This window comes from Chaetodon auriga, chromosome 5 (assembly GCF_051107435.1).
Source record: "Chaetodon auriga isolate fChaAug3 chromosome 5, fChaAug3.hap1, whole genome shotgun sequence".
Lineage (NCBI taxonomy): Eukaryota > Metazoa > Chordata > Actinopteri > Chaetodontiformes > Chaetodontidae > Chaetodon > Chaetodon auriga.
This window is the reverse complement of record NC_135078.1, coordinates 2,378,440-2,404,480: the sequence shown is the minus strand read 5'-3', so window position 1 is coordinate 2,404,480 and position 26,041 is coordinate 2,378,440. Positions and strand designations below refer to the sequence as shown.

General features: G+C 39.3%; 1 protein-coding gene across 5 annotated transcripts; it reads right to left on the bottom strand.

Annotated features, from left to right (window-relative positions):
• Positions 1-1,150: 1,150 nt before the first annotated feature.
• On the bottom strand, positions 1,151-25,246 carry LOC143320862 (endophilin-B2-like). Of its 5 annotated transcripts, none has more exons than XM_076730872.1 (12): positions 25,080-25,246; positions 24,458-24,599; positions 21,743-21,754; positions 16,726-16,854; positions 14,207-14,340; positions 13,784-13,888; positions 11,551-11,613; positions 9,882-9,905; positions 8,978-9,067; positions 8,131-8,231; positions 5,517-5,718; positions 1,151-3,470 (listed from the first exon to the last, which is right to left on the bottom strand). In XM_076730872.1, the coding sequence occupies exons 1-12, from the start codon at positions 25,140-25,142 to the stop codon at positions 3,363-3,365; spliced, it is 1,173 nt and encodes a 390-aa protein (XP_076586987.1). In that variant the 5' UTR covers positions 25,143-25,246; the 3' UTR covers positions 1,151-3,362. The 5 variants fall into 5 exon arrangements, with proteins under 5 accessions (XP_076586987.1, XP_076586988.1, XP_076586991.1 ...); XM_076730873.1 differs by having other exon boundaries at positions 13,796-13,888; XM_076730876.1 differs by having other exon boundaries at positions 13,817-13,888.
• Between the last annotated feature and the right edge of the window lie 795 nt (positions 25,247-26,041).

Here is a 26,041-nt window from a genome sequence, read left to right as displayed (position 1 = left end):
TTCAAGGCATGTTATTGTCCTTTTTACAATGAAGCATTGTGTGTGATGAGTCATACTACTATAAAAAAAAACAAAAAAAAACAATGTGCAGTGCATACTGCATACTGTGTTTGTCGGTAGAATGTAGTAAATGGTTCCAAATACAGCCATTCACTCAAACAGCACCCACCAACAAAATGTGAATGTGAGAGCGATGGAGCACGCACCAAAAGGTTAAAACTTGGTGCAATTATGTCACCAAATCACCCGGCTTACCTGTACTTAATGAAGAGCAACGTCAATCCAAATCATGCTTTTTGTAAAATATGCCACATGGATTCTAGTGGATCACACGGAGGGAACAGCGATGTGAGCCAGCATGACAAATCTGCCAAGCATAAGTGCACCCAACAGACACAGACTCATGCTCCACCAGTGACTGTATTTATAAAATCTGTGCCATCCATTTTCATACTCACCCTCTGAGTGATTGTCCCTCTGTCAGTAGTTTCTCTCAAAAACACATCTGAAGCATAATAGTAGTGTATCAGTGTTAGTGATGTGCACATATCCTTCAAGTGATACATAGATCAACTTGTGCTGAATTTATATTCACTTTTGTGTTTTCATTGATATAATGCACAGATGTTCACAGCATTTCACTTTCAACCAGGTATTTGATTCTGACCATGGGACTGTAAGTCACTTGATCTAGGAACTAGTTAAACGAGTCCTTGTTGATCTGATATTTTGAAGCAAGTGGCTGTCTAGTATTAGCTAATTTGCCACAGCTGGGGAATTTTCTAAAACCAACAATAGCATTTTTTGTGTATTTAAATGTCCTTTGTTAAATATGCTATTCACACTTCAAACTTCTATTAAACTGTCATAAACCTATTTTTACTAAATGTATCTAATCTAATCTTTCTGGAATTTTAACAGAATACAGTTGTGCAAGTGACAACCATCATGGCTAATTGTGATAGGCAGGAACATCTGCCAGACAAACCACCACCTGTACAGGTCAGTGTCTTCTGAATGGAACAATGACTCCAACCCCAACCACATTAGTAAGTGATAAAGATGAAAAATGATTGACTTTGTCCCTTTGTGGTTGCATTTGGCAGCCACTTAATGGCAGTCACTGAAATCAAACAAATCTGACTTTTTTCAAATCCCATACAATTAATTTATTCAGCTTGATTAAGGAACAGGCAGGCAACATGTACTTTGACCAAAAAAAAAAAAACAATACAAGATGAGGTCCAACAAAATCACAACAGCATGAGTAAAAAAGCATTTCTGAAAAGAAACATTTTCCCAAAATTTGTGAAATAAGCACCAGAGAGCAGGATACATGATGTGGACTGCACTTGTTTGCCAACAAGAATTATCAGAGCCCATTCACAGGCACGTGTCCCACTGACTGAAAGTAGGAAAGAAAGGGTTCATTCACTTCTTCTCTGACAGATTTTTACATTTTCAATGTGCTCATTTCACAAAAAAACTTGTCAGACCAGGCTGGTAAAAAAACAAAAAAACTGACAGAGTGCATGCATGCACACATACTACTGTGAGAGAGCACATTCATTTCTGTGCTCCAGATCTCACACAAACACATTACCTACATCATATACTCCTACACACACACACAGATGTCCAGCAGGACAGGCCGCTAGCTGTAGCACATGCAGCACTAAGACTGAACACACTTTAACGTATTAACATACAGTACAGTAACAGCAACAAAGAGGAAAATTCAAAACACACTCATGAGCAAACCAGTCACACAAACACATGTGATTAGGAGTTACAGTCTTGCATGCTGTATGTGGTGCACATTGAGTCTCTGAACACTTTGTTGTGAAGAGCACAATCTCTGGTTTGCAGAAGAAGCCTTAGGAGTTCATTCCCACCATCGTAAGGCAGTTAGGATGGGTGTTCATGTTTATTTGCTGCACAGGTGGTCATATTGTCCAAAGGGACATGTTCAGTACTGTGGAAAGGCATGGGAGGCAAATAAATAAATAAATAAATAAATACATACATAAATAAATGAGGGAAAAGTCTAATCCGAGCAAGTGAATGACAACGACAATTAAGCAAAACTGTTGCTAGAAATGTTCCTCCAACTGTCCACAAAATGTTATTGTCATTTAAAATAAAACAGGAATTACATTCAGTTAGCAGTTAAGGCAAATCTGATTCCCAAGAGTTAAAGGTGATCAAAAATCCATGAAAAACTTTTTGCTGTACTATAATCATTGTCCTTCAGTGTAAGCAGTTTGTCATGTTTAATACTTTCACACACAACAAAAAAAAAACACAGGAAATGCAATTCTGTTCATGTCATATTGGAAGGAAGGAGAACAGAACACATTTCTGCACTAGAAATAGGAAGCGGCCCCATCTTTAACCTTTTTATGGATCTAAAATAAACCAGAGTGTGGCATGAATAGCTGGTAATTACTGGAAATCTCATACGTCAACATAACTATCCTTCTGTCATGCTATGGTCACAATGATCCTTTGTCTGCTGACCACATCCATTTTCACTTCTTCAGTGAGGAGTGTCTGTCATACACACATGAATTCTACTTAATGACTTAAGGAAATGATAAGACTCGTCATCACGCCTGGAGATGGGACAATCAAAGAGGTGCTGTTATTGCATGCTTGTTCTATCCAAACTGCTGCTTCCTGAAGGCAAACTCACCAAACACTGCTTCACTCAGAGACAAGACAGTGCAGCCTCATACTTCAAACCTCAATACATAATTAAAACAGAAATAACACAAAGTATTTCTGAACATTATGATGAATCCAGATTTTAGAGGCAACACAACTCTTGAATTTGTTTCCATCAGAGTTCAGCAAAAAAAAAAAAAAAAGTATATCCAAAGGAGGCTTTAGGAGACAATACAGACACGTCTTTTCTGATTTAATTAACAACATAATTTGGTTGGAAATCGCTCTGAAGACTGTCACAGTTAGTTACAGCTTAACTTCATCCAACCATGGAAAGGTCCACTGGAGCCTTTGGGATGCACAACAATAAATAGGAAAAGAAAAAAAGGCATCACCGACAAAGAAATCTAAAAGGAATGTTCACCATCCCCCATGGGGATTTTCCAGAATCATTGTAACAGTGTCTTAGTGTCACTGCTGTCAGTGTCATGTGAATATACTTCAGTGTGTTGTAAGAGGCACACAGACGAGTGTGTGCATATTTAACTTAACACGTGTGCTAATGCGGACTGTGAAGGAGTGCTGCAGGTTACATGTTAGTGTTAGACTGTGAAATGAACTTCAGTGAGTGACATAACCTCATGGCTTTAATAGTACCCACTCACACACATGCACGTGCGTGTGTGTGTGTGTGTTTAGCTGAGCAGCTCCAGGTATGTGACAGGCACTTTTCCTTTTTGGTTTCCTCTCTCTCCAACCAGCCAGTCAGAGTCCATCCCTGGCACTGTGTAAACTGTGATGAGCTGTAACACAGAAGACATGGACATCTTTAGGCCCAATATACAAAAGAAAAGAACAGGAAACAGGAAACACCAGTGACAAGCTGGCAGTAAGAGGTCTGGAGAGGTGGGGCCATCTGAAGATAGAAACCTTACAATGCTCATGAAATCAAGTCGTTTTTTGACTCTATTCATGGTTTTTCATTTTTTCAGCAATACCCATTTAATACATTCACATTCTGCAGTCAGCTTTCTGCACAGTAGTCTTCATTGTTAGTGGTACGATCTGCCATTTCCACGCTGATTCAGATGACCTACTCATGCACAAGGAATTCACATGGAACAATAGATGATATAATAGAGTGTTACTGTTTGTAATTTGATCTCAATGGCATCAGCCTCACTGTTTGTTTCTTCTCCTACAGTCTGTCAGTTGGATGAATTTACTGCTAATGCTCACCCAACATTTCCAACTGCTGCTGCTCCTACACATTGAGTCTAATACAGTCCTACAATGACTTGTCTCTAAAAGGCTACAATGTTCAGTTTTGGTTGAAACTGTTTCACAGAGGCATTGACTCAACTCAGATCATTTTGTAGGATGTGGATTGTGGTGTTTCTGTTATTGAGCCTACCCTCAGTGATATAAACGGGACAGGGTATAATAAGAAATAACAACAACATTGACAGTGTAATGCAACAGAATTCATTACAGATGCTTTAATACGGTGCACAAAGGCTCCATTTGCACTGAGTATGACAATGGTATGAATCATATCCTTTGGCCTTCACAGTCACCAGACCTCCACCCAGTTGCACATCTGTGGGAAATGCTGGCCTTACAGTGCACTCCACCAGCACCATCAAAACAGCAACTGAGGGAATGTGTCATGGAAGAAAGCTCTATTCTTCTCAACAAAGCACATATTCTATCTGTCACTCTGGTTTTGGGTATGTTCATGTTCAGGGCAGGAGTTAAGCCAACGTCTGTTTTCAATTTCCTAATTATTCAGACACCAAACTCCCGCAACACAGAATGTATACATCGATATAAAACAGGCACGTGAGACATGTGACAACCAACCCAGAGCTGACATAAAGCAGCTTTTAAAAAATGAGTGTTCTAGGGATTTAAGACGAAATCGCAGCGTCACTCCAGTTCAATGCAGCTCTCGGCCCACATTTTCTGTTACCACACATATTGTTGGTGAATGGTGTATCAAACCCCTCTTGCGGCACTAAGGAAATAACAAGTACATGGGGGCTTCCCATGCTAGTTTTTATTGTTTACACCTTAAGTATAACCTGAGAAGATGAAATGAACAGTACAATGTACGAAATGTTAATTGTACATATCTGATGCTTTCAACTAATACTGTATCTAGCTGTGCTGTACTGTACTTCACCAGATAGAGCAACCACTCTGTTGGTCCACTGTCTGTAATACAGTGGTGCCTTTACGCTCACAGTCACATCAGTCTATGGCAGCAGACAGACACCAGCTGCAGAAAGCAAATTTACCAGACAACAGACAAACTTCTCATTTTAGCTGTTACCAAATTAAACATCAATGACCTACAGCTGCTCTAATCTGACGTTTGTCATTTTAACTATGGCAGAGACAGCGAGCTAAAAATGAGAAGCTGATATACGTATGTACTTTATATCTCATCGCTAATAAAAAACAAAGAAAAGTTTGATCGGAGATTCATTAGTGCTGAAGCTAACAAATCTGAGTATTTTGCCAACTGTTCCAAAATGGAACCACCTATCAGAAGTCATCCATCCCATCATTTTCATTCAAGGGTATCTAGAGTTCCCAAGAACTAAAACACTGCTAACATAATCAGGTTTTTCTTAAGTAAGGACAGACTCCACTATCATGAGAAAAACTTCAGCACTTAGGAAATAAAACATTAACCTTCAGGTAAAAGGGCAGACACATGACTTGAATCAGCAGATGCCACAAGAGTGAGGCTATTGGTTATACCTACACCTAGAGAGATTTGTGGCCAGTGGCCAACAGTTGTTATTCAGTCTGCTAGCAGTAGGTTGATGATGAAACCTCACCTCGTCAGCTAAAAGGGAGAGCTCACTGGAGTCAGCAGCATCGTAATCGTAAAGGACTTTGGCCTTTCGGGTTCCTGTGGCTGGTGCCTGAACTTCCTCAATCTTAAGTGTGTCTGTCTCCACAGGGCTGCTGACGTCTTCTGATGCAGAGCCCCCAGTAGTCATGGGGTGAGTGGAGTTCAGTGCAAAAGCATTGGGAAGCCTGAGGGAAAGCAGGCACATGTGAGGGTCAGACAATAGATCTAAAATAAAAGATACAGAAATAACACAAAAAACAGTATCAGCACCCAACTGGAAAATGAGCATATCATGAGTTACACATACGATACTGCAGATCCTACAGATTCAAAGTCATCTGCATTTCATTTAATGAAGGTAAACACACTGAAAAAAATACGCTCTGCAACACGTGTCCTGCTGCCTTCACACAGCTGCAGCGGTTAAATGACATGAAGAAGCTTTTCATTCAGTATGAAGAAGCTGTGGACAACAGATAGTGTAAGAATGACTCCTGCTTGAACCACATTAAACATTAAACATCTCAGCCATGCAGAAGCCTGGACAGGATCGTGCGTTTGGTCTTGTGTGTGTGTGTGTGAACTGTCCACAGCTAATCTCCACCCCAGAGCCTACTCCTTTTGTGCACATTTATGACTGCATGCTCAAGGACCTCTCATAGTTGTGGTGATGAAGATGAAGAATGGACAGACTGTTACATGTTCATTCTGAGCAGTTCAAAACCATTATGTCCCATATGTTCCAACACCTTGGGGATTATTAAAAGTAGCACTGTAAAGTGCCACTACGAGGTACATAAGAGGAACGTAAGAGCAGACATGTAAGATGGATGTAACTGGAGACTTAGAAGAGGGAAAGAAAGAGAAAAGGAAATTTTAAAACTGTTCAATTGGTTGAGACTACTAAGATGTGAAACTGAGCTAATGAAAGAGAAGGAAAAGGGAACCTCAAGCTACACTTTGCATTTCATTTTTACTGTACTTTTATTGATTTGATTTGACAGTCAGTTGTAGACTACATGCAGATGTTAATAACTACTAGGCTGAATCTTACCATCCGTGCTATGATGATCCACATCTTTGCTTGAGGAAATTTTCTCTAACTGGACCTCTTTGAATTTTTAGTTTTAGTTTTATTGTTAGTATTATTTTTCAGTTATGCCCATTTAAACAAAACCTCTGATTGGAGAGTTAAATTAAATTTGCTTATTTCCATTTTATGTGATATTCTACTATTTCTGCACACTTCCTCCATTTAGTTTGCTCTTGCTGATAAAATCACCAAAGTGCCAGGAGACTGAAGTTGCGCCAGACACACAAAGATCTGAGATGCACTAAAGAAACAAATTTCAAGGAAAAACCAAACTGTCTGAGCACTGATGGTGCTGCTTGTTCTGCCGCCACAAAAATAGTGCCCTTTAATCTGATGCATAACCTTTCAATTTGGTAATTTATATTTAATAAATATTTGGAAAACAGGCAAACTGTTGGCCAGAACATAAACACAAAGAGAAAGGTGAATTGCGTGTGGGGCATTCAACATACATGCATACACATGCCTCAAACTGAGCATTTCCGATTGCTTCCTGGGATCCCGAAGAGGAGCTGTTGTTGTGATAAGGACTCATTCACTGGTAGCTGAACTGTAAGCTTTGTACTGACTGCATCCTTGGTGGAGGTCTGAGAGCATTTTCCAGTTAACATCTAGTTATCATTATAGACTTTGATGTTTTTGGGAGTCTGTTCACACTGATATAGACTCCTAAAAATAACATTAATATAGTAAGAAAGTGAAAATATTAAGCAATAAGAGGCTAATTAGGCCAGCGTATTTTTTTCCCACAGTGTCTGCTGAGGAAACTTCTGGCCCTTGGATAAATGTAGGTGCAGACCTCTTGCTGCCAACATCAACAGTGAGCTACTGAGATGAAGAGCTGCAGGCAACAGATGTCTAGTGCTGTCTGAATTCACCCTGTTACCATGCCTTTTCAGTCCAGTAGAGACGCTTTCAACCTGTGCCTGCATCATGGCTCTGATGAGGTTGTTCACAGTACATCCTGCTGTTAAGCCAACATGGATATTTTGATTCTGAAAAAACCTGCACTGCTGGAACTGATGTTCTAGGAATGCACAAACTGTAGCACAAACTTTATGCATTGTTGGTAAATATATTCTGGATCAATCAAATTTTTCAGGGTGATGAATCCATCTTTAAGTAATTATTAACATCCTTAACTGAAAGGGGAATGGTTGACATACAGCTTGTGTACTGATAGACCCCGTAGACATCCTGTAGATCTGCAATACTGTCAATTTAAGCCATGTTTACACCAAACACTTTCAGAAAAGCATCCTTGAAACCTGTACATTCCCCATGTACCTAAACCCTAGATCTGTTTTGTGTTTCCACCACAGACAGTCCTCTTCCTCAAGACACCTCAGCAACTTCCTCAATCTTAGGTGTGAAAAAAAGTCTTTAAAAAAAGAGTTGGGAACAGTAGAAGCCAACTGCTTATTTTCACTGCAGACTGTATGAGGATGACCCAAGTAAAGCCCAGTGAAACATCAACGTGTGCTGTCTCCCATCTAGCGCTCACCTTCCCAGCTCCTTCTGTAGTTCTTGCATGTGGACATGACACCGTTTATAGTAAGCTGCTTGGGCCTCCACAAACTCATGGAGGCATCGCAAGTGGTTCACCTGCAGATAAGAAACAACAAAACAGTAACTCCTCAAGAAACCCACATTTCTAATGAAGTACTCCGATCCTTTACTTAAGTAAATGTAGCAATACCACGCTATACTACATCGTAGGATTATTATCACTGATGCTGTAATGCTTTTATTTCAAGAAAATAAGATTTGAAGGACTCAATTACAGACTAGAATGACTTGATAATCAGATTCTGTGCAATAAAAAAAAAATGTGTAAACCATTTTCTGCCTCTGGACATTTGGTTCAATATCACTCAGATCCATTGTGGAATTGAAATCTTAAATTCAAAAGAATTACCCTGCTGAAGAGTCCAGGATCATGGCTTTAATGAAAAAGGTTCAAGAATAGTAACCATTGTAATTTGGGTGTGTGTGGTTTTATTTTCACTGGGTTTTTATGTCCTCATACAATCATCTAAAAATTGCTGTGTTTACTGCACACAGTATAATAGCTCTACAGAGTGTTTGATTGGGTTTCTGTCATCCATTTTTATTCAAAAGCAATACTGACAACTTCTCAGATTTAAATGAAAATAACACTGATAATAATTAACAATATATACTGGTGTGTTAACCTTAACGTTCATTTAACTTCATTTACATTATTCAATCTGCATTACTTACTAAACTATGCTTCAACTGAGTATCATTGAATCCACAAAATTTATAAACTACCCTTTAATTTTACAGAGATACTGACGGAAGTGGTGGAGAGGGTATTGCTGACATACATGCGTACTGCTGATGCCCTCCAACAGCAGCCGTGTGACCTCTGCTTGGCGGTCAAACTCTGTCTGGGCCACTCGAAGCTCATGTTCAGCCTGAAACAGTAGGAAGAAAATAAGTGTCATATTTCTTTCATGCCCCTCAGGATGTTTGCCATATCAAAAGTCCAGATTTGAATCTGGAGACATGTTTAAAGGTAACAACTGAGAAATATGAAAAGCTGTTAATAATATAAAAACAATCTGATAGGCCTGGTTTCACCATTTTATGGCTCAGGCATGAACACATGTGGGACATATGTGTTCATGCCCCAGAACCCTCATAAGACACACATTTGATGCCACTTATATCAAGGAGCATTCATAAGGGAAGATTTGTTCTTTCATATGACTGGATTGTTTGTAGCGGTGGGAATAAAGTCTGATAGGTTACCTGTTCTGGATCCATACAGTGGGAACCAAGGCCTCAGCCTCAGTGCTGGTCATATCATCTATCAATTTCTGAAACCCCCTTAGGCACGATAGAAGTGTTTGCCATTATTCCCAATTACAATTCACTGTGTTGGGAATTATATTCTCTCTCTCTAACCCATCCGGTCGAGGCAGATGGCCGCCCACCCAGAGCCTGGTTCTGCCTGAGGTTTCTGCCTGTTAAAAGGAAGCCTTTCCTCACCACTGTCACCAAGTGCTTGCTCGTGAGGGAATTGTTGAAATGTTGGGTCTCTGTAGATAAAAGAGTCTGGTCTGTACCCGCTCTATATGGAAAGCATCCTGAGACAACTTCTGTTGTGATTTGGCACTATACAAATGAAATAAAATTGAATTGAACTGAATTGAGTGTGGCCACTGATGCTTTAATTTTAGAGACCAGACAGTAGAATGAAGTTCACTACCACAATGCCATACATACTTTTTCCACTTCCTCACTCCAGAGCTGAGAGGTCAACACATGCAGCAAAAGAAGAAGAAGAGAGAAACAGAAGTTACAACAAGGATATCCCAGACAGCACAGCTAGTGCCTCATTATTCCATTATTAAACCTAGAGTTTAGTCCCAGAACACATCCTCTCAGCAGTGTCTGACATAAAACATTTGTCCAATGCATTTTGATGGTTATGGTTTTGGTTAACTTAGAATTTCAAAGATTATTATTTAATGTCTGTTCAGTCACTATCTGTTGCTGAATGAGTTAACACAATGGTGGTTGAGCCTCGGCCCACTGCCAAAATATTTTTGTGTATATATAGTTTGTCCACTGGGCATAATGCCCCGTTTAGTACATATCTTGGTCACATTACAAAAAAAAAAAAGGTCAAGATGTGTTTATATGATGTTTTTATATATAAAGAAAATACTAATGTAAATTGCAAATATTGGTATGAACCCAAAACCAATATTAGTCTGGCTGTTGCTGAGACTGAAATACACAGGGACCATGGCACAGTCAGACAGCTGCTTCTAGAGGACTACAGTACAGACAACTGTTCAGGACACACAGTGAAGCCAGGAAGACACAATTGAAGTTCCTGACACATGGTTTCCACAACTAAGCTAAATATACCATTTTCCTTTAAAATCTCTTAAAGATCCCCAGAAGTAACAACAACAACAGCAACAATAAAAATAATCTTTAACAATAATCTCTAACCAGAATAATCCTATCTCAGCCTACCCCAGAACATCTTCCCACAGGTTAACCTCACTGTGGATATTATGTGTGCTGGGCACACCCTGAAACTGTCCTGGAAAAAAACACCTTGTTGTGGTGCTGTGGGCGTTAAGAAACAAAAAAAAAAAAAGTAGCAGTAAAAGAAGTTAGTTAAAAACATACTTAACTGCTTTAACACAAAGAAATCACATTCACCAAGTACCTCACATAGAAGTGACAGAATGAACAGAAAAACAGGGATTGAATATCAGTTACAGTGTTTAATCTAATGGACACCATAAACCCATAATACAATTTCATATGTGAATCTCATTTTTCTATGTGTCTGTTTGAGCACCATTTCAAGAATAGCTTAACATTCTCTTGTTTATGCTGACCTCTGGGGGTTTAACTGTTCACCATGTGACAACATTGTTGAGTGTCGTTACCGGTGTGACAAAACACCTTTCTGACCACACCCAACGCTCAGCATTGAAACGGGTCAGTTAATGAGCAACATCCTTGTGGGCTATTAGACACTTGTTAACAATGGTATGCTAACATTCATCATAACCACATAATACCAGAAATGACACAGTACTCTGGTATCCAACTCTGAGTTCATCATCACCATTCTTAGCAGATGGACACACCTCCTGACTAAACCTGGGGAAGTAGATTCACAGAGACCTACAATAAGGGACTGGTATGACACAATAGGTGAAAAACAAGGGGCCTTTCAAGAACCCTAATAAAAAAAGGGGTTTCTGTCCCACCTTCTCCTGGTGACTCTTTCATAGCCAATCATCTCACATTAGAAACTTAAGTGTAAAAAGCACTCAAGAAGTACATAGACCTGACAGGGTTACATTATTTTATGGGGTTACTGTACATGTCAACTTTTATTTAGTAAAGCAGAGCTGCTCCTTACCGCAGAGGCACTGGCAGAAAGCACATAGTTGCGGGGTCTGGTCTCCTGAAAATCTGGAGCCATCTACAGAAACAGTAAGGTTTAATATTCATACTAGTGTGTACTCAGTGTATACATGGCAACCACACTTCAGCACACATTATGCATCAAGAAATGCAGACAAAACAATCAGAAAACAAAGAAGAAGTGAATGATGACGATCATGCTGAGCTACAGAACAGCGCAGGCTGTTGTGAAACTGTCAATCTGTGCATTATAATCAGTCATAATTCAGTTTTATCATTATATCAATACATCAGGTCATACATCAATATGATAATAGTGAATGACATCTATTAAAGTCACATCTATGTCAGCAATGTCTACCTCTAACATCAAGGTTCATACAGACAAAACTCCTGACCTGAAGATTCATTTTCTGTCTTTCTTTCTTTCTTTGCCTCGTTAAAATAGTTAAATACAAGTTTTGCAATTCATTCTTAATTGCAAAGGGCAGTTATGTGCCGCAGCCACCTGCAAAGATGGAAGAGGTGGTTGGAAATGAATAACTGTCAGCACATTTTTACGATAGGTGTGTCAACTCATAAAAGAAAGGTGTAGAGAGGTGATGCAACACAGCAGTATGTAAACATCCTCTCTAACAACACCCAAACTAGTGACTAATTGACTTCCCTGACCTGACTAATCCCCTGGAAATAGGGCGTCTGTTTCGTATAGCAAGCTTGAATGCTAGTCAGCAGTAGTTCATCATGCTCATGCTAACATGCATTCAGGCTGCAAAAGTCTGACTTTGTCAGTCAGCAAGATACTGAATACTGAAAACGAAAGTTCTGATAAAAGTCAGACTTTTTTATTCTGTTGATGATTAATGAGGACCTCCTGTTTCAGGCATATGACTTGGTTTGTACTTGTGGTACAAACAAAGTGTGCAAACAGCCTTTTGTGCAGAATTCCAAACGATGTGAAAAGGAGGTCTGACTTAAGTGCAACATATTTGGGCCTATGAATGTCACAGCCAATATCAAACCAATATCATATTCTCGGTTTGAAGACTGCTGAGGTCCAGGAGTGAGTGCCCGTTTCCAGAGAGGGAAAGAACGCAAGAACAACCAAGTAATTCTGAGAGTAAAGCCTTAATGCACAGAGCACTGTCGGATGTCCAATCATTGTGTGGATTTTACCACATAGTCCTGCCATTTGTCCTGTCAACTACAGCGGCAATAGTTGCAGAGGAGGGGAACCCATGATTTTTCAATAAAATAAATAGTTGAGAGAATAAAGTAGGGGTATATGTGATCAAGCCTTTGCTCTGCGTTGGTTTTAAGTGGCTGTTTGCTGCATGTCTCACTCACAAGGTTTTGAGAATTGTTTGCATGTGCACTAGATTTGTTTTTTATTTCAGCAGACAACAACTGGCACATGTTAAAATGCCATGATTACTGGGGTCTAATCTTTAAATTTAGAAAGTTCTGAAAACACATTTCTATGAGAGGTACATTTGATAGATATTCAGGTAAATCATGCAGGTCAAGCTGGGTGACATTTGTGAATTTCTGCTAATTCAGAATTCAAAAGTAAATCTTAGATTGTCACATTTGCATGAAGTCAATGTTCAATAGAAATTTTCAATATATGAATAAATTAATTATCACAATCCCATAAAAACTGATTTACAATGTTTATACTTTGAGCTTTTTTTTTGTTTTTGCTATTTACCAAGACATTAACTAAGTTGTGATGCAAGACTTACATGAAACATCTACTGCAAAACAAAAAAAACACTAGTTACTTGATCAGCTGTCTAGCATAAGTGATCTTACCAGTCACAGCCCACTATTCTGCTGAATGTGGTCAATGGCTGGTGGTAAATTCCCGTCATACTCTTACATATGCTACAAATTTCAAGAGTCTCATGAAAGTTGTTTTTTCACTCAGTTGCTTTGCCTTTTTTTTTTTGCTTTTTTTTTGCAACCACTGGTTAATAGTTTCTTATCACCAATAACTGAATGGCACAGAAAATGTATTCAAAGCAAGTGAAACAGAAAAAACAACTTCATGTGTATCATCATACTGGAAGTCTTTAAAAGTGTCATTAATACTCACTTCCCCCTCGCACTGCAAAGGTTATGAATATAAAGACAGCCATGGTTAATGCCAGCACCACCAAAAGTTTCATTACATTAGAATGATAATGGGAACGGGTGTGGGGATGGGGCTGTGGGTTAGGATGCACACAAACACTCACAGTAGCCTTAGCCTCAGCCACCTTGGCCTTCTTCAGGCGTGTTTTACAAGCGTCCAGGTCAAGGCGGAGATTCTCCAGAAGACGTCGTTCTTTCTGATGTACACAAAATGACACAGTCAGGGAGCAACCACTCCAGCGACACCGGCACAGTGTAATACAGGGCAATTAAAGCAGGCTGTATGGCGGCCACGGACATGCAGATAAGTGTCATACAAGTGAAAAGCAACCACGCTGACCTCTGGTGGTTAAGTTCACATTCTACTCTTAACTATTGAAGACTTTCACTTGTGGGCTGCTGTAAACTGTCAAATTCAGTATTTAAACATGTTCTAGTTGATGTATTATGACCACATGTTTTCAACCTCTGAAGCTGGATTCATACTCAGAGAGGATGTGGTGTTTCAGACTCACTGAGATGGTCCTCCAGTCTCCTTCCAGAAAATTCCTGAGGGGGGTAAGAAAGCTGATGGCTGATGTCTGGATGAACTCCCTCTCTGCTGCTCCTAACCTCCTCTCGCATTCCCCCACCTCTATCAAAGTACTCCCTGCAAGAATACACATTAGATCCATTCAGCACAAAGTTTCCCACACTCTTTCCAGGCCACGTCTTTTGAAGGTACAATTGTACCTCCATCTAGTCTCCACTTGCGCCTTGCTGTGAGACAAGCCACTGAATCAGCACCTGGCTACCACACCTTAACTACTCTGTCTGGACTACATATCTGATGTGCTACGAGCGTCAAATGACTGTCTAAAAGTGTGTGTAACAGAATTCAGAGACTTTCCCTAAATTGGAAAAACAAAGAACCAGGGGTGGACAGTAATGGAGTAAATTTACTTAAGTGCTGTACTTAAGTACAGATTTTGAGAAATTGTACTTTACTTGAGTATTAGATTTTTTGGATACTTTTTACTTTCACTCAATTACATTTCAAAGACAAATATTTTACTTTCTACTCCAATACATTTTTAAGAAAGCTGGGAAGTACTCGTTACTTTTAGTTTAGCTGTTGTCGTTTTCGTCTTATTCTTCCCTAAAATGCAATTGGCCACACGTTGTGTTCTTCAAAGAAGGGAACCAATCACAGTACCCGCTCTCAACTGGGATCTACGTAAAAGCGTGTACTTTTGAATACTTGAGTATATTTAAAATCAATTACTTCTGTACTTTTACTGGAGTAATGTTTTGACTGAGCTATTTTGACTTGTAGTGGAGTAATATTTGACCATTAGTATCTGCACCTTGACCCCAAGTACTGGGGTTGAGTACTTCGTCCACCACTGCAAGGAACCCATTACATACTGAAGAGTTGGGGATTATGTCTTTCCATTTATTGCACAACTGTTTAGAATGGTCACTGGTTACTCACATCAATGTAATTAATTTTAGATTTACTGGGAAATTAGTGAAGCACGTACCCAGGGGCTTCCAATAGATTTCAGAATTCCAGAGAAGTCCAATATTTATCCAGACCTATCTGAAGAGACTATAATAAATCCAAATCATAATTAACCACACTAACCAAAAGCAACAGTCCAGAGAATTCACTTAATCAGCTGTTAAATTGCAGGGACTTGCTGTCAGGCCTTCAGCCTGTCAGTGATCTGGTGAAATAGTACTGCTTCATGTGCTTGTGTAAATTCTGTGTTGATGTGGTGGGCAGTACAGGCTGAGAGTGCTGCGGTCACAGCCGTTCATGTCTCTTCATCTGTGCGGTAGTGATGCTGCAGGTTCTCCTGGTCTGTGTCTAAAATCACTCCTGTTTACTCTACAGGGCACTGTATTTTTTAACAACATCATTTTATTTGAGTGTCGACGTTCTGTGCGGAAGTTAAGCACAACATAGAGCTTTCAAATTTCTCACAATTGAACAAAAAAAGTAGCTTAACGTACAAACCAGCTTCATCGCAAGCTATTATTATTCACGCTGCTATCTGAACAATAAGCATATAAATCCATCTGTGATTTCTTTTTATGGAGGCTATACATGCAGGACAGAAAAAACTCCTACAAACATCTGTGAATAATATATTAAACAAAGTAAAAAAATAAAACAGAGTTAAATACCGAGAGTCAAATTACTTCATGGTAAGCAAAAATAAAGGGTTATCCACGTAACAACGGGGAATAGTGATTGGACCACTGCAACACACAATCACAGCTCATTAACATCGTTATCTGGCTGATGGCTGGTTGACTGAACATGCTGCTGCTCTCTCTCACTCATAAAATACAATTCAAAGGTCTTCTTCACTGAACACATTTTGACATGTAACCATAGGAAAAGCACAGGGAAAAAAAAAAAAACTAAATCAATGTGAATTGCTTTTAGCTGAGACTGTTTCAGGGTTCTGGTATTGTCCACTCTGGAATGATTAGCAGGTAATACCCACAGTGAGGTTAAACCTGTGCGAGGACATTTTATTTTCTACCCTGTTTTTATTTTCATTCTGTGCCTTTTTTATGCGAAGCACTCAGTGCAAGGGATAACTTTGTTGTAAAGCACTTTGAGCAGCAATTACTGTATGAAAAGTGCTACACAAGTTTATTATCATTATTATTATTATTATTATTATTATTATTATTGGTACACTTGAATATAGCAGAGCCATTGTTAATGTTTTTAGTAAAATCTGTTGCTGTTGCGAGCTTAAATGTCACCAAATCTTTAAATTGGCAACACTGAGGATAAAATGAAAAGATCATGGACACATGGCTCTTCTGTGTGTATACAAAGACAAACAATATTGAGGACATAAAATGAATTAAGCACCTTCGATTGGCATATTGTATACCCGTAAACAATACGACCCAGACCACCTTAAGACGTGGTCAGGGTATGTCTTTTTCTGATCCATACACAGATCGGGTCATAATCTCACTTAAGTTCTGTCCCTGGAATCTTGTTTTTAAGTGGTTGCATACTAACCATATGGAGTTCCAGGACCAAATTCCTTTGCTGCTTCCTGCATATATTGACCCAGCAGCTCTCCATTGGTAATTCTGGATGGAGCCTTCCTGTCCAACTTTTCATAGAGAAACTCCTCAATTCTGGCACCTGCAGAGAAAGTTGAGAACATTTTAATTTATGGCACGACTGGGAAACAACAAAGCACCTGGAACATTTAGTTCATTTCCCGCTCACTCCCATTAAGTGAAAACTGTACCCAAAAATACCAACATGTCACCATGTGCCCCTCAGTGGTGTCGTGGCTTATTACAACCCAACTCTCCTCTTTGAAACGTAACAGCTTCTTGTAGCTCCATTGACTGGTTTTGTGGTTTATTTTTTTCAAATGAAAAGTCAAGTCTGAGTCACTCTCCACAACTCCCACAGACAGCCCAGAAACACTGATAAACATCCTGAACATGACCTGCTCAAAACAGCAAACAGGCTGAATTACAGGGTGGCTGGTGAACATATCACATATCATATCATTTTTCTCAGGAGTCAATGGAGACAGAAGCAAAGATTAAAGGAGGCTAACCTCACCAGGTGTATCTGCTGGATGTACAGTGAGGCTACTTTTTGCTCACGTTAGCCAAAACAACTTTCTAAACTGATGATTTGTGGTAAAAGCTTTTTTTTAAAAGTATATATGTTTTTCAGCCACCCTGTGGGCAAACATCTCTGGCTAAAGTAGAAGTACCTATACAACACTGTAAAAATACACCTTTACAAGATAATAATGCATTGCAGCTGGTTCTGCTGCTAAGTCTCATTACAACACTGACTGCAAAAGGTTTGGATGCTGATTGAAATGCAAATAAATCAGAATGCAATCATTTGCAAAGAAACTGTGTTTACCAACAGCACTTTTACTAAGTGTTCAGTAAAATCCTTTGGGAAATCACGTTTCACATAGTGGTGAGCCTCAACCTGTCCTTGCCTTTCGATCTTTTGTTGCTCCTGCCCCAACTTGACTGATATGTGATGCTGGCATCAAATTCTGAATAAGCATATAATTACAAAAATCGATAAAATTATTGAGGTAAAATGTGTAGTACTACCTCAGACAGGATTCGCAAATCATCACATTCTGTTTTTTTTTTTTTTTTGTTCTACACAGCATCCAAACTTTTTTGGAATAGGTGTAGATACTTTTTGTTTAGCAGGTTTAGCAATTTTATCTGAACCTTGGAGCCTTGGAATTACATATGTTGGCAAAGAATAAGTGGCAGACGTTTAATAGTTCCCACTCAATTGCAGTGGAGTAAAAGTTTAAAAGTGCGCAAATCAGAAACACTCAAGTGAAAAAAACAGTACTGAAGCAGAATACTTGAGGAAATCCAAATTCCACTTGTACTCAAACTGTACCTGGTGAAAACATCTTCCCTCACATTCCATGACAAACAGGCAGCCAATGAAAGATGCTTCAGAGCAGCAAAGAAATGTGAGACAGGGGGCTTTTCACAGAGATGACCCCACATGGAACTGTCACCAACAGAGGATCATTTTGTTTTTATAGAACATTTACTGTAGGTTTAATTCTGACTCACTCTCATGAACCTCCTGGAGAGCCATTTCAAAGTAAAAAGCTGGAACAAAGCCACTGCACAGTTATCAAGCAGCTGGTGATCATAGCTGGGCATCTGGCTGTGAACTGTCTGTACATTTCTCTCAGAAGTTGGTGGACCAAAACAAGGCTCAAAGGCGAGCAGATGTTAGGTTTACGTTAGACAGGTGCCAGTCAGAAACATGAACGCAACACCAAACAGCTACAACTGTTTTTCGTGTCCCCTACAAAAATAAATGAATACCACTTTAAGAAGTCTTAATCTAGACAACTGTAATTTAAAACTGGTCAAATAAAATTAAAAATCCTGTGTGACATATTATGCCTCAATAGTTTTGATGCAAAATACAAAAAGTTTGAAATTTCTTAGAAATCACATTTGAATAAAAGGACCAGTGTGGAAGATTTAGAGATCTACTGGCAGAATATGGAAGAAATGGTACATAATATTAATCGTTATGTTTTCATTAGTGGATTACTAGCTGAAAATAAGAATTCTTGCATTTTTGTTCCCTTAGAATGAGCTTTTAATGTCTATAGAGGGAGCAGGTCCTCTTCTGTGGAGTCCACCATGTTGCCCCGCCATGTTTCTACAGGAGCCCAGAACAGACAAACCAAAGAGCGCCTCTCACATTTGTCACGAGTTTTGCGGCCACCACAGGTTCTCACATATGCGTGGAAAGGGAGGGATGAGGTGAGGGGTATTCAGTTGGTTGTAATGCGCAACCTCACCATTAGATGTCACTAAGTCCAACACACCGTTCCTTTGACAGAAAAGTGCTGTATTTATGTCCTTTTGTGTTTTCATTGATAGAATGCAGAAATGTTCACAGCATTTCACTTTCAACCAGGTATCTGATTCTGACCATGGAACTGTAGTTACTTACTTTATGTAGGAACTAGTTAACCCAGTCTGAGCTGGTTGCTGAGTGGTGATTTTAGGATTCACTGTGTGCACCCTTGTCTAAATGTAAGGGGCATATGACCAGAGGTAAGGTTTGTGGATAATTCACACCACCAACGTCTGTTATGCAAGATAAATGAATAGATAATACGAACGAGTCAAGTCTATAGACTTACAAAGCTACAGTATATAAGAAACATGTTTTCCACAAGTACACTATGCAGCAAATAGGTAGGAGCCAGGTGGTTCAGGGGTCGTGCTCCAGAGACAAACACAAATTTGACAACAAACTTTGGTTTTGTATGGTTTCAGGAGTATATCTCAAACATTATGACAATACATAATGTATATTAAGAAAATCATATTTCTTACATTTCTCTTCTCTATTTCATAACATTTATGTCTATTTTGTTACTGATCACAGTTTTCTTGTATAGTTCTTTTTTAGTTTTAACTCTACAAGATGAATTCTACTGTTAATTACACATTCATAAAAGGTTTGTGACATGATTTGACCAAATTGATCAAGATTCGTTGAGACTTGAATGAATACAAAGAAGATGTTCAGTTAAGAGCTTGATAACTGAAAAACTTTGTACATCAAGACAGCCTGCAATTTACGTGACAGCAAAATCACAATAAAAGTTCAATATGGTTTACACACTCAACAAACACAGACATCACATCACACTGTCACAGACCGCTACATGGAGCAGTAGTAATGAATGTAGTGGGAAGAGTTAAATGGTAAAAATGTTGGGAGCCAAATTCCCAAAGGTGCAGAAAGCTGAAATCCTGCCCGAACATACAGGATTTCAGTCTGTCAGAGGGTTTTTTTTCATCCTTCTTGCTGAGGTGACATATGTTATGGTGGTGTGTTTCTGTCCATATTCTAAGCTAAACTTCTGTCTTCTTGCAATGAAGCAGAGGAATTTTGACAATATTACTGTTGTAACAACCATTGATCTTTCATCTTGAGCCTAGTTGCACTGCGGTGGTTCAATAATGACCAAGGGTCAATTATGCTTTTCTGCACTGGAAAAGAAATTCAAAATCAAGGGGAATCTGGAGGGAAAAGTGCAACTGAATTGAAGTTTTACTCATTTATTTATTCTTTTGGGGCAACAAACTATTTCAAATGAATAGGAAATATAGCAGAATATTAACACATTTTCACTGTATAGTGTAAGGTTTCCTGTAATATTTGAATGTTTTATACCACTTAACTATGAGAGTCACTCTAATGCTGCTCAGATGAAGCAGAACAAACATCAAGAGTGGAAAAACAGGTAATAAAAATGTGTAGATCCATTTACATATTTTTACATTCATGAATTAGCATAGTTTGTTTTTTTTTTTGAGAAACAAAATGGAGGATTTTTTCACTATTGTGACCAATTAAAAATGAATATTAAAGTAATTATTAGAAAATAGTGTATTTTTGTTTATTTATTCAGCTGAATGGGCAAAATCACAACCGCTGAGCCAGAACTACTTACAGTAAAATAATGAAAGACAGCAAAGAAATTTGGGGGCCATGCACAGAAACTTGGCCCTGCCCTAGTTGACAGCGAGTCGAGGGAGGTGTCTCTCCACTGCAGACTGACCGCGACCTGCCAATGCCACGAGGAGGCATTCAAAACAGCTCGTCTGGCTCTGTTCGGACATAAAGAACAGCCACGTAGCAGCACCTTTAAAGCTGACTAACATGTTATTTGTTCCCACTGTAGAGGTCAATTGTGGTATTTTACATCCGGTGTATTGTCCTTATAGAGTGGTAAGTGTGATTAAGTTTTTCTTATTTCCGGCCTGCTGAAGACCCTGTGATCTCTGTGATCAGCTTCTTTAACAATATACCGTACTTTGAGGCTTTTAGTACACCTTTTACCCTCTCTCTGTTCAGGAGTGCTTTTTCATTTTCTGTGACCATTGTTTTTTATCTTCAAGGATACCTTCACGTTTGCTGCTGACACCATTTCTCACTGCAATACTAAAGTCACTGGAGTTCTCTTATTAACAGCAATACTGACGTGTAAACACTGACAAATGTTAACAAGCGCATGAATCTGACAAACCAAACCAGGAATAGACGCTATTATTGAATATGGACAGAGCACCCAAATATCATGCTTCAGCTTTAAAGCAAGATGAAAAGAAGAAAAATTAAATGAAAAACAACTTCCATAGTGGAAAAAATAGAAAAAAGGGCACAGGAATTTGGCTCTCAATGTAAACACCCATTTGGCTTTAATTATCATGAACCAATGTACAGAGTGTGCTGACTCACGAGCTGTGAGCCAGAGTACGATCCACTCTATGACCTGCTGGTCGTGGTCAGCTTCGAAGTCACACTGAATCTCTGAGTGTCTGAGGATTAAAATTTCAATTTGCAGCCAATTTTGATCTCAGTACCAAAGAATCATGTGCTGATTTGGTCCTGTTAAAGCTCAGCAACTACTTCTCTGTACTGACCATTCAAAAGCTTTCCACAGCAGGGCACTTAAACAGGGAGGCAGAATACTCACCAGTGTGATCAACTGTTGCATGGAGAATCAAAAAGTCACACGTTAGAGCTCCCTATTCTCCAGTACGTCATTCCATAACACTGTAATCCTTAAAATCATGCTAATATGTTACACTATGTACAAATTATTTGATCTCTTCGAATTGAGGTGCCATTGCAAATATACCGATGCTACCTTCTTGCAGTGTTTCATAACTAACAAGAAACATGAAGTTATGACTGAGTTCTGATTCAGAAAAAATATTATTGTTTCAGTCTTTTTATTATGACTGTAAGGAACATACCAGTGGCTCTGCATGTTTCAGCCTTTCAACTATAAATATAATATTATGGATGGATCTGAGTTGTAAAACGCAACGTGAGACACATTCCTGCTCCAAGATGCATGCTATTCTGCTGACTGCCAGTTGGTATCAGTAGTGTGCAGACAGACACAGCAAAAGCGCCAACAAAGGCAGTGTAGACAAAGAATGGTAGCTAGCAAACGAGCATATAAACAATGCATAATTTCAGATATTTAAAATTGCCCCAGTAAATGTTTTATGGAGAAGGAAATACATTCATCACATTTGGTGAGAGTGAATATAAACATAATTTCAATCTGTTCTCAAGAAAACGCAACGTGTCACATTTAAACTCTGCTGCCAATGCCAGTGATGTTAGCAAATGTAACAAAACGTTGACTTCATGAGATTATCTAGAGTGAAACATTTTACAGTTTGATGCAAAACCTCAAACAAGGCTGTTTACAGCACCTCAGTGTTGTGTATTTACAGTATAGATAATGTTAATAGTCCTTCAAGAAGAGCAGCATGTTAGACAGGAGTGCTATGATGACCGGTCTGCCATGAAACTGTTCACTAAAGCAAATTTAGAAAAAAACTTTTCATATTGAGGTAAATTTCAAATTTCAGATGTCATAAAGTTAGTGAACAGAGAGAAAGGAAGAAAATCCAAATTGTACCTAAATGTGACACAAAAATAAGGCAGCTGTGATGAATTACATGATGGATGTTAGCAAAGTTGATTTTACAGAAATCATGAGATGAACTGAAACTACTGGCTGCAAAAACATAAGAAAACACTCCAAACGTGGTATGGTGTAAACACACTTTGCAAGATGGTCAGAAGTAATACAGCACACACAAATTCTATTAATGGGTTAAAACATTCAGTGCCACCGGTGTGGTCCTTTCAGCATTACCGTTTATGTTTTCACTCAAGTATTAAAGTCTGTTATACTACTACTACTACTACTACTACTACTACTACTAGTACTACTTTTGTTGTGGCTAAATTCTTTTAATGAACTAATCACACTGATGGCAAAGAAAACATTCAGTGGGGTTGTGGGCAGTATCCAGTTTTTGATACTGTTAAAGCTTCCCCAAATATTCTCGTGGTAAACTTTATTATCAGCCGAGCCGCCAACCGCTGCTACACAACAACATGGCTACTGTGCACGTCAACTGTGACTTTCCATCTTATGTTACATTAGAGCTTTTAACATGTTTTTATATTCATTTTGTGTCTACTTTTATGAGAAGCAGTCAGTGCATGCAATTTTTTTGTTGTAAAGCATTTTGAGCTGCATTTCTTGTACGAAAGGTCTTACTGTTGTCACACAATGACAAAAATGTGATAGACGTTCCAGTTTCATTCTCTAAAGAACATCAGAAATGGAGTAGTAAATGTTAAAAGCGTAGACAAACTTCAGTGCAAGTACTGCTGGTATCCTGAGGCAGATAAAGAAGAGTGTGATAACATGACATGACTTCTCAGCTGTCTGTCAACCAAATGGAATGAAATCAACAACAATTTGTCGATGACTACAATCCAGTACACATAATTGACATTAAAAGCACAGCCTATAGTATCCAGTAGGCTTATCAAATAATACAAAAACGATAAATAACAAAAAATAGCAGGAACAAAAACAGACATAAAAATGTGTCCCACATAACACATCAGGCTAATCCGTAAACCTATTCTACGCTTTTCACCAGAAAAAAACAGGCATGTTTACTCTCAGGCTTGAGCAGGACACGTCCCAGACTTACGTCTTTGCCTGCAGTGCTGAACACCTGCTCTGATGGTGAATTTGGGGCACGCACACGCACAGCACTTCTTGTCCTTCTGGATGTTTGCTCACCACCAGATGATGGGGATCTTCATGATCATTATGATCATTTGTAAATAGTCAAGTCTTTTTTGACAAACTACACTGTTTCCAAAAAGCTCTGTCATCACTTCCATAGCATCTTCACCCACACAGACAGTGGTGCTGGACAGATATTCAGGCACTTATTGTGTATTTGTGCACATTGTGCAGCAGGATTTTTCATTACAGTAATGAAATGGACACTGTTGCTATTTAAAATACCCCAGGATACCAAAGTACCACCCAACCCTGAAACATTCTTTAAGGTCCATTACCTATGACCATGGTTTCATCAATCCACAAAATGTTCTTTCATTTTTCCATCAGTGTGAAAAGTTCATCTTCAATTTATTTTGTATTAGTTCTTAATACAATCAGTAACCTCCACTAATGGTATGTTTTAAATGAGCTAGTCATTCCCTTGTGCTGCTTTTTTATACCAGTCATCTAATTTGTAATTAGCAAATAAAAGTAGACTCGCGGGTAGTTCTGCCTGAGGAGAGTATGTAGTCTAGAACACTCTGTGATTATGAGATTGCTATATTGATGTCATACTTGGGTTGGGCTGCAGCAGGATCTCAGTCTGTCTGTATATCTTCTCAGTCCAGTGTTTGGTGCAGTCTGCCCGGCTCATCAGGTTCTCAAAGTGAGCGTCCAGCTCAGTCTTCTCCGCCTGGCCCAACTTCTCCTCTGTGAACTGAGGCAGAGCACAAACTCACCGGCGAACTACTGAAGCACAACCGTGAAGGCTGTGTTTCACTGCCTGGGCTTCATGACCTGGGACAGTCGTTTCCGTCCTCTCTCCCCTGACAGTACATACATCTATTACGATTTGCTAATCTATTTTAGCTGAGTGCGTGATTATTTGGTGCTAGCGAATGCTAGGCTAGCTTTCCCAAAGAGACAGTAACATCTATCAACACTGCCAATAACAGCATTTGGCAAGCGTTGTTTAACTATAACAAAGACATTGCTGAATATCAAGCAATTCTATCTACTTCCTGTGCTGTCATGCAGTGTTAACATTTGCTCGTCAATTCGATATCCTGCCAAGTCAGAAGCTGTAGGCTACCGTAACGTAACGTTAGCTTATGTCAGTAACTTTACCAACAGCTGGCTGCCAAAGTGAAAGCAGCAGGCCAACCATGGCTCTGTGCACCAGGACGGCTTTAGTTACCTGGACAGCTCGTGTGAAGAACAGTCCAGCACCGGAGGCTAATTTTTTCACGTTGAAATCCATTGCGAGCTGGTGGCGTTTACGTTACACTCCTAGCAGCCGACTACTACTACTATTTCTTCTTCTTCTTCTTCCTCCTCCTCCTCTTCGTTTTCTTCGTCTTCTTCTTCAAGCTTATGACGGTTGGCAAACAAGCTCATAGGTGCATTATTGCCACCTACTGGGCCGGAGTGAGGATCCGCTAACGTCTACTCATTTCCTTCATCTCCTACATCAGTAGGGACCTATTTTGTCCCTTCTATTTACCCACACGAAAGGGGCAGAATATTAGAAACACCTCTGAACATAAACAGCTCAGTACAACCCCAAGAACAACTGCGACCTTGGTGCTAAAACACATGATTGAATGTATGACAGCATGAAAAAGCCCAGAACATTATAGGTAACTTAAAGCAGAATTTATGGCTGAGCTGGTGTCTTGGATTACATTAGATTGTACAGGCCTGGCTACCAAAGTGGCCACTGAGAGAATATCCCTGCAGACTCAAGTCAAGGACTCCCCTGTGTGCTCCCCTAGGATGTGAGGTTGAGGTTGTGGTCACTCAAAGCACCAGGCTAACCTGCCATCTAAATTACACATAATCTCCACAGTGATGGGTCACAAATAGCAGAATGAATTGTTTCTGTGTTGTTACTTTCCATGTAGACCACACTGTTGACTGTAAATACACAAAATCGGCGACTGCACTGGCACCAACACAACAGCAAATACACCGAGTTGTTGCGACACACTGTAAGCACTGGAGGTCAGTGTACATCCATGACAAACATACTCATCCTATCAAATATATAATGCTCAAAATGGTGACATTAGCTAAACAGTTTGGTCAGTGTCAAAAAACAAACTTTCAAAAAAGACAAGGGTGTAGTTACACACCTGTGACCACTCAGTAACATCACTG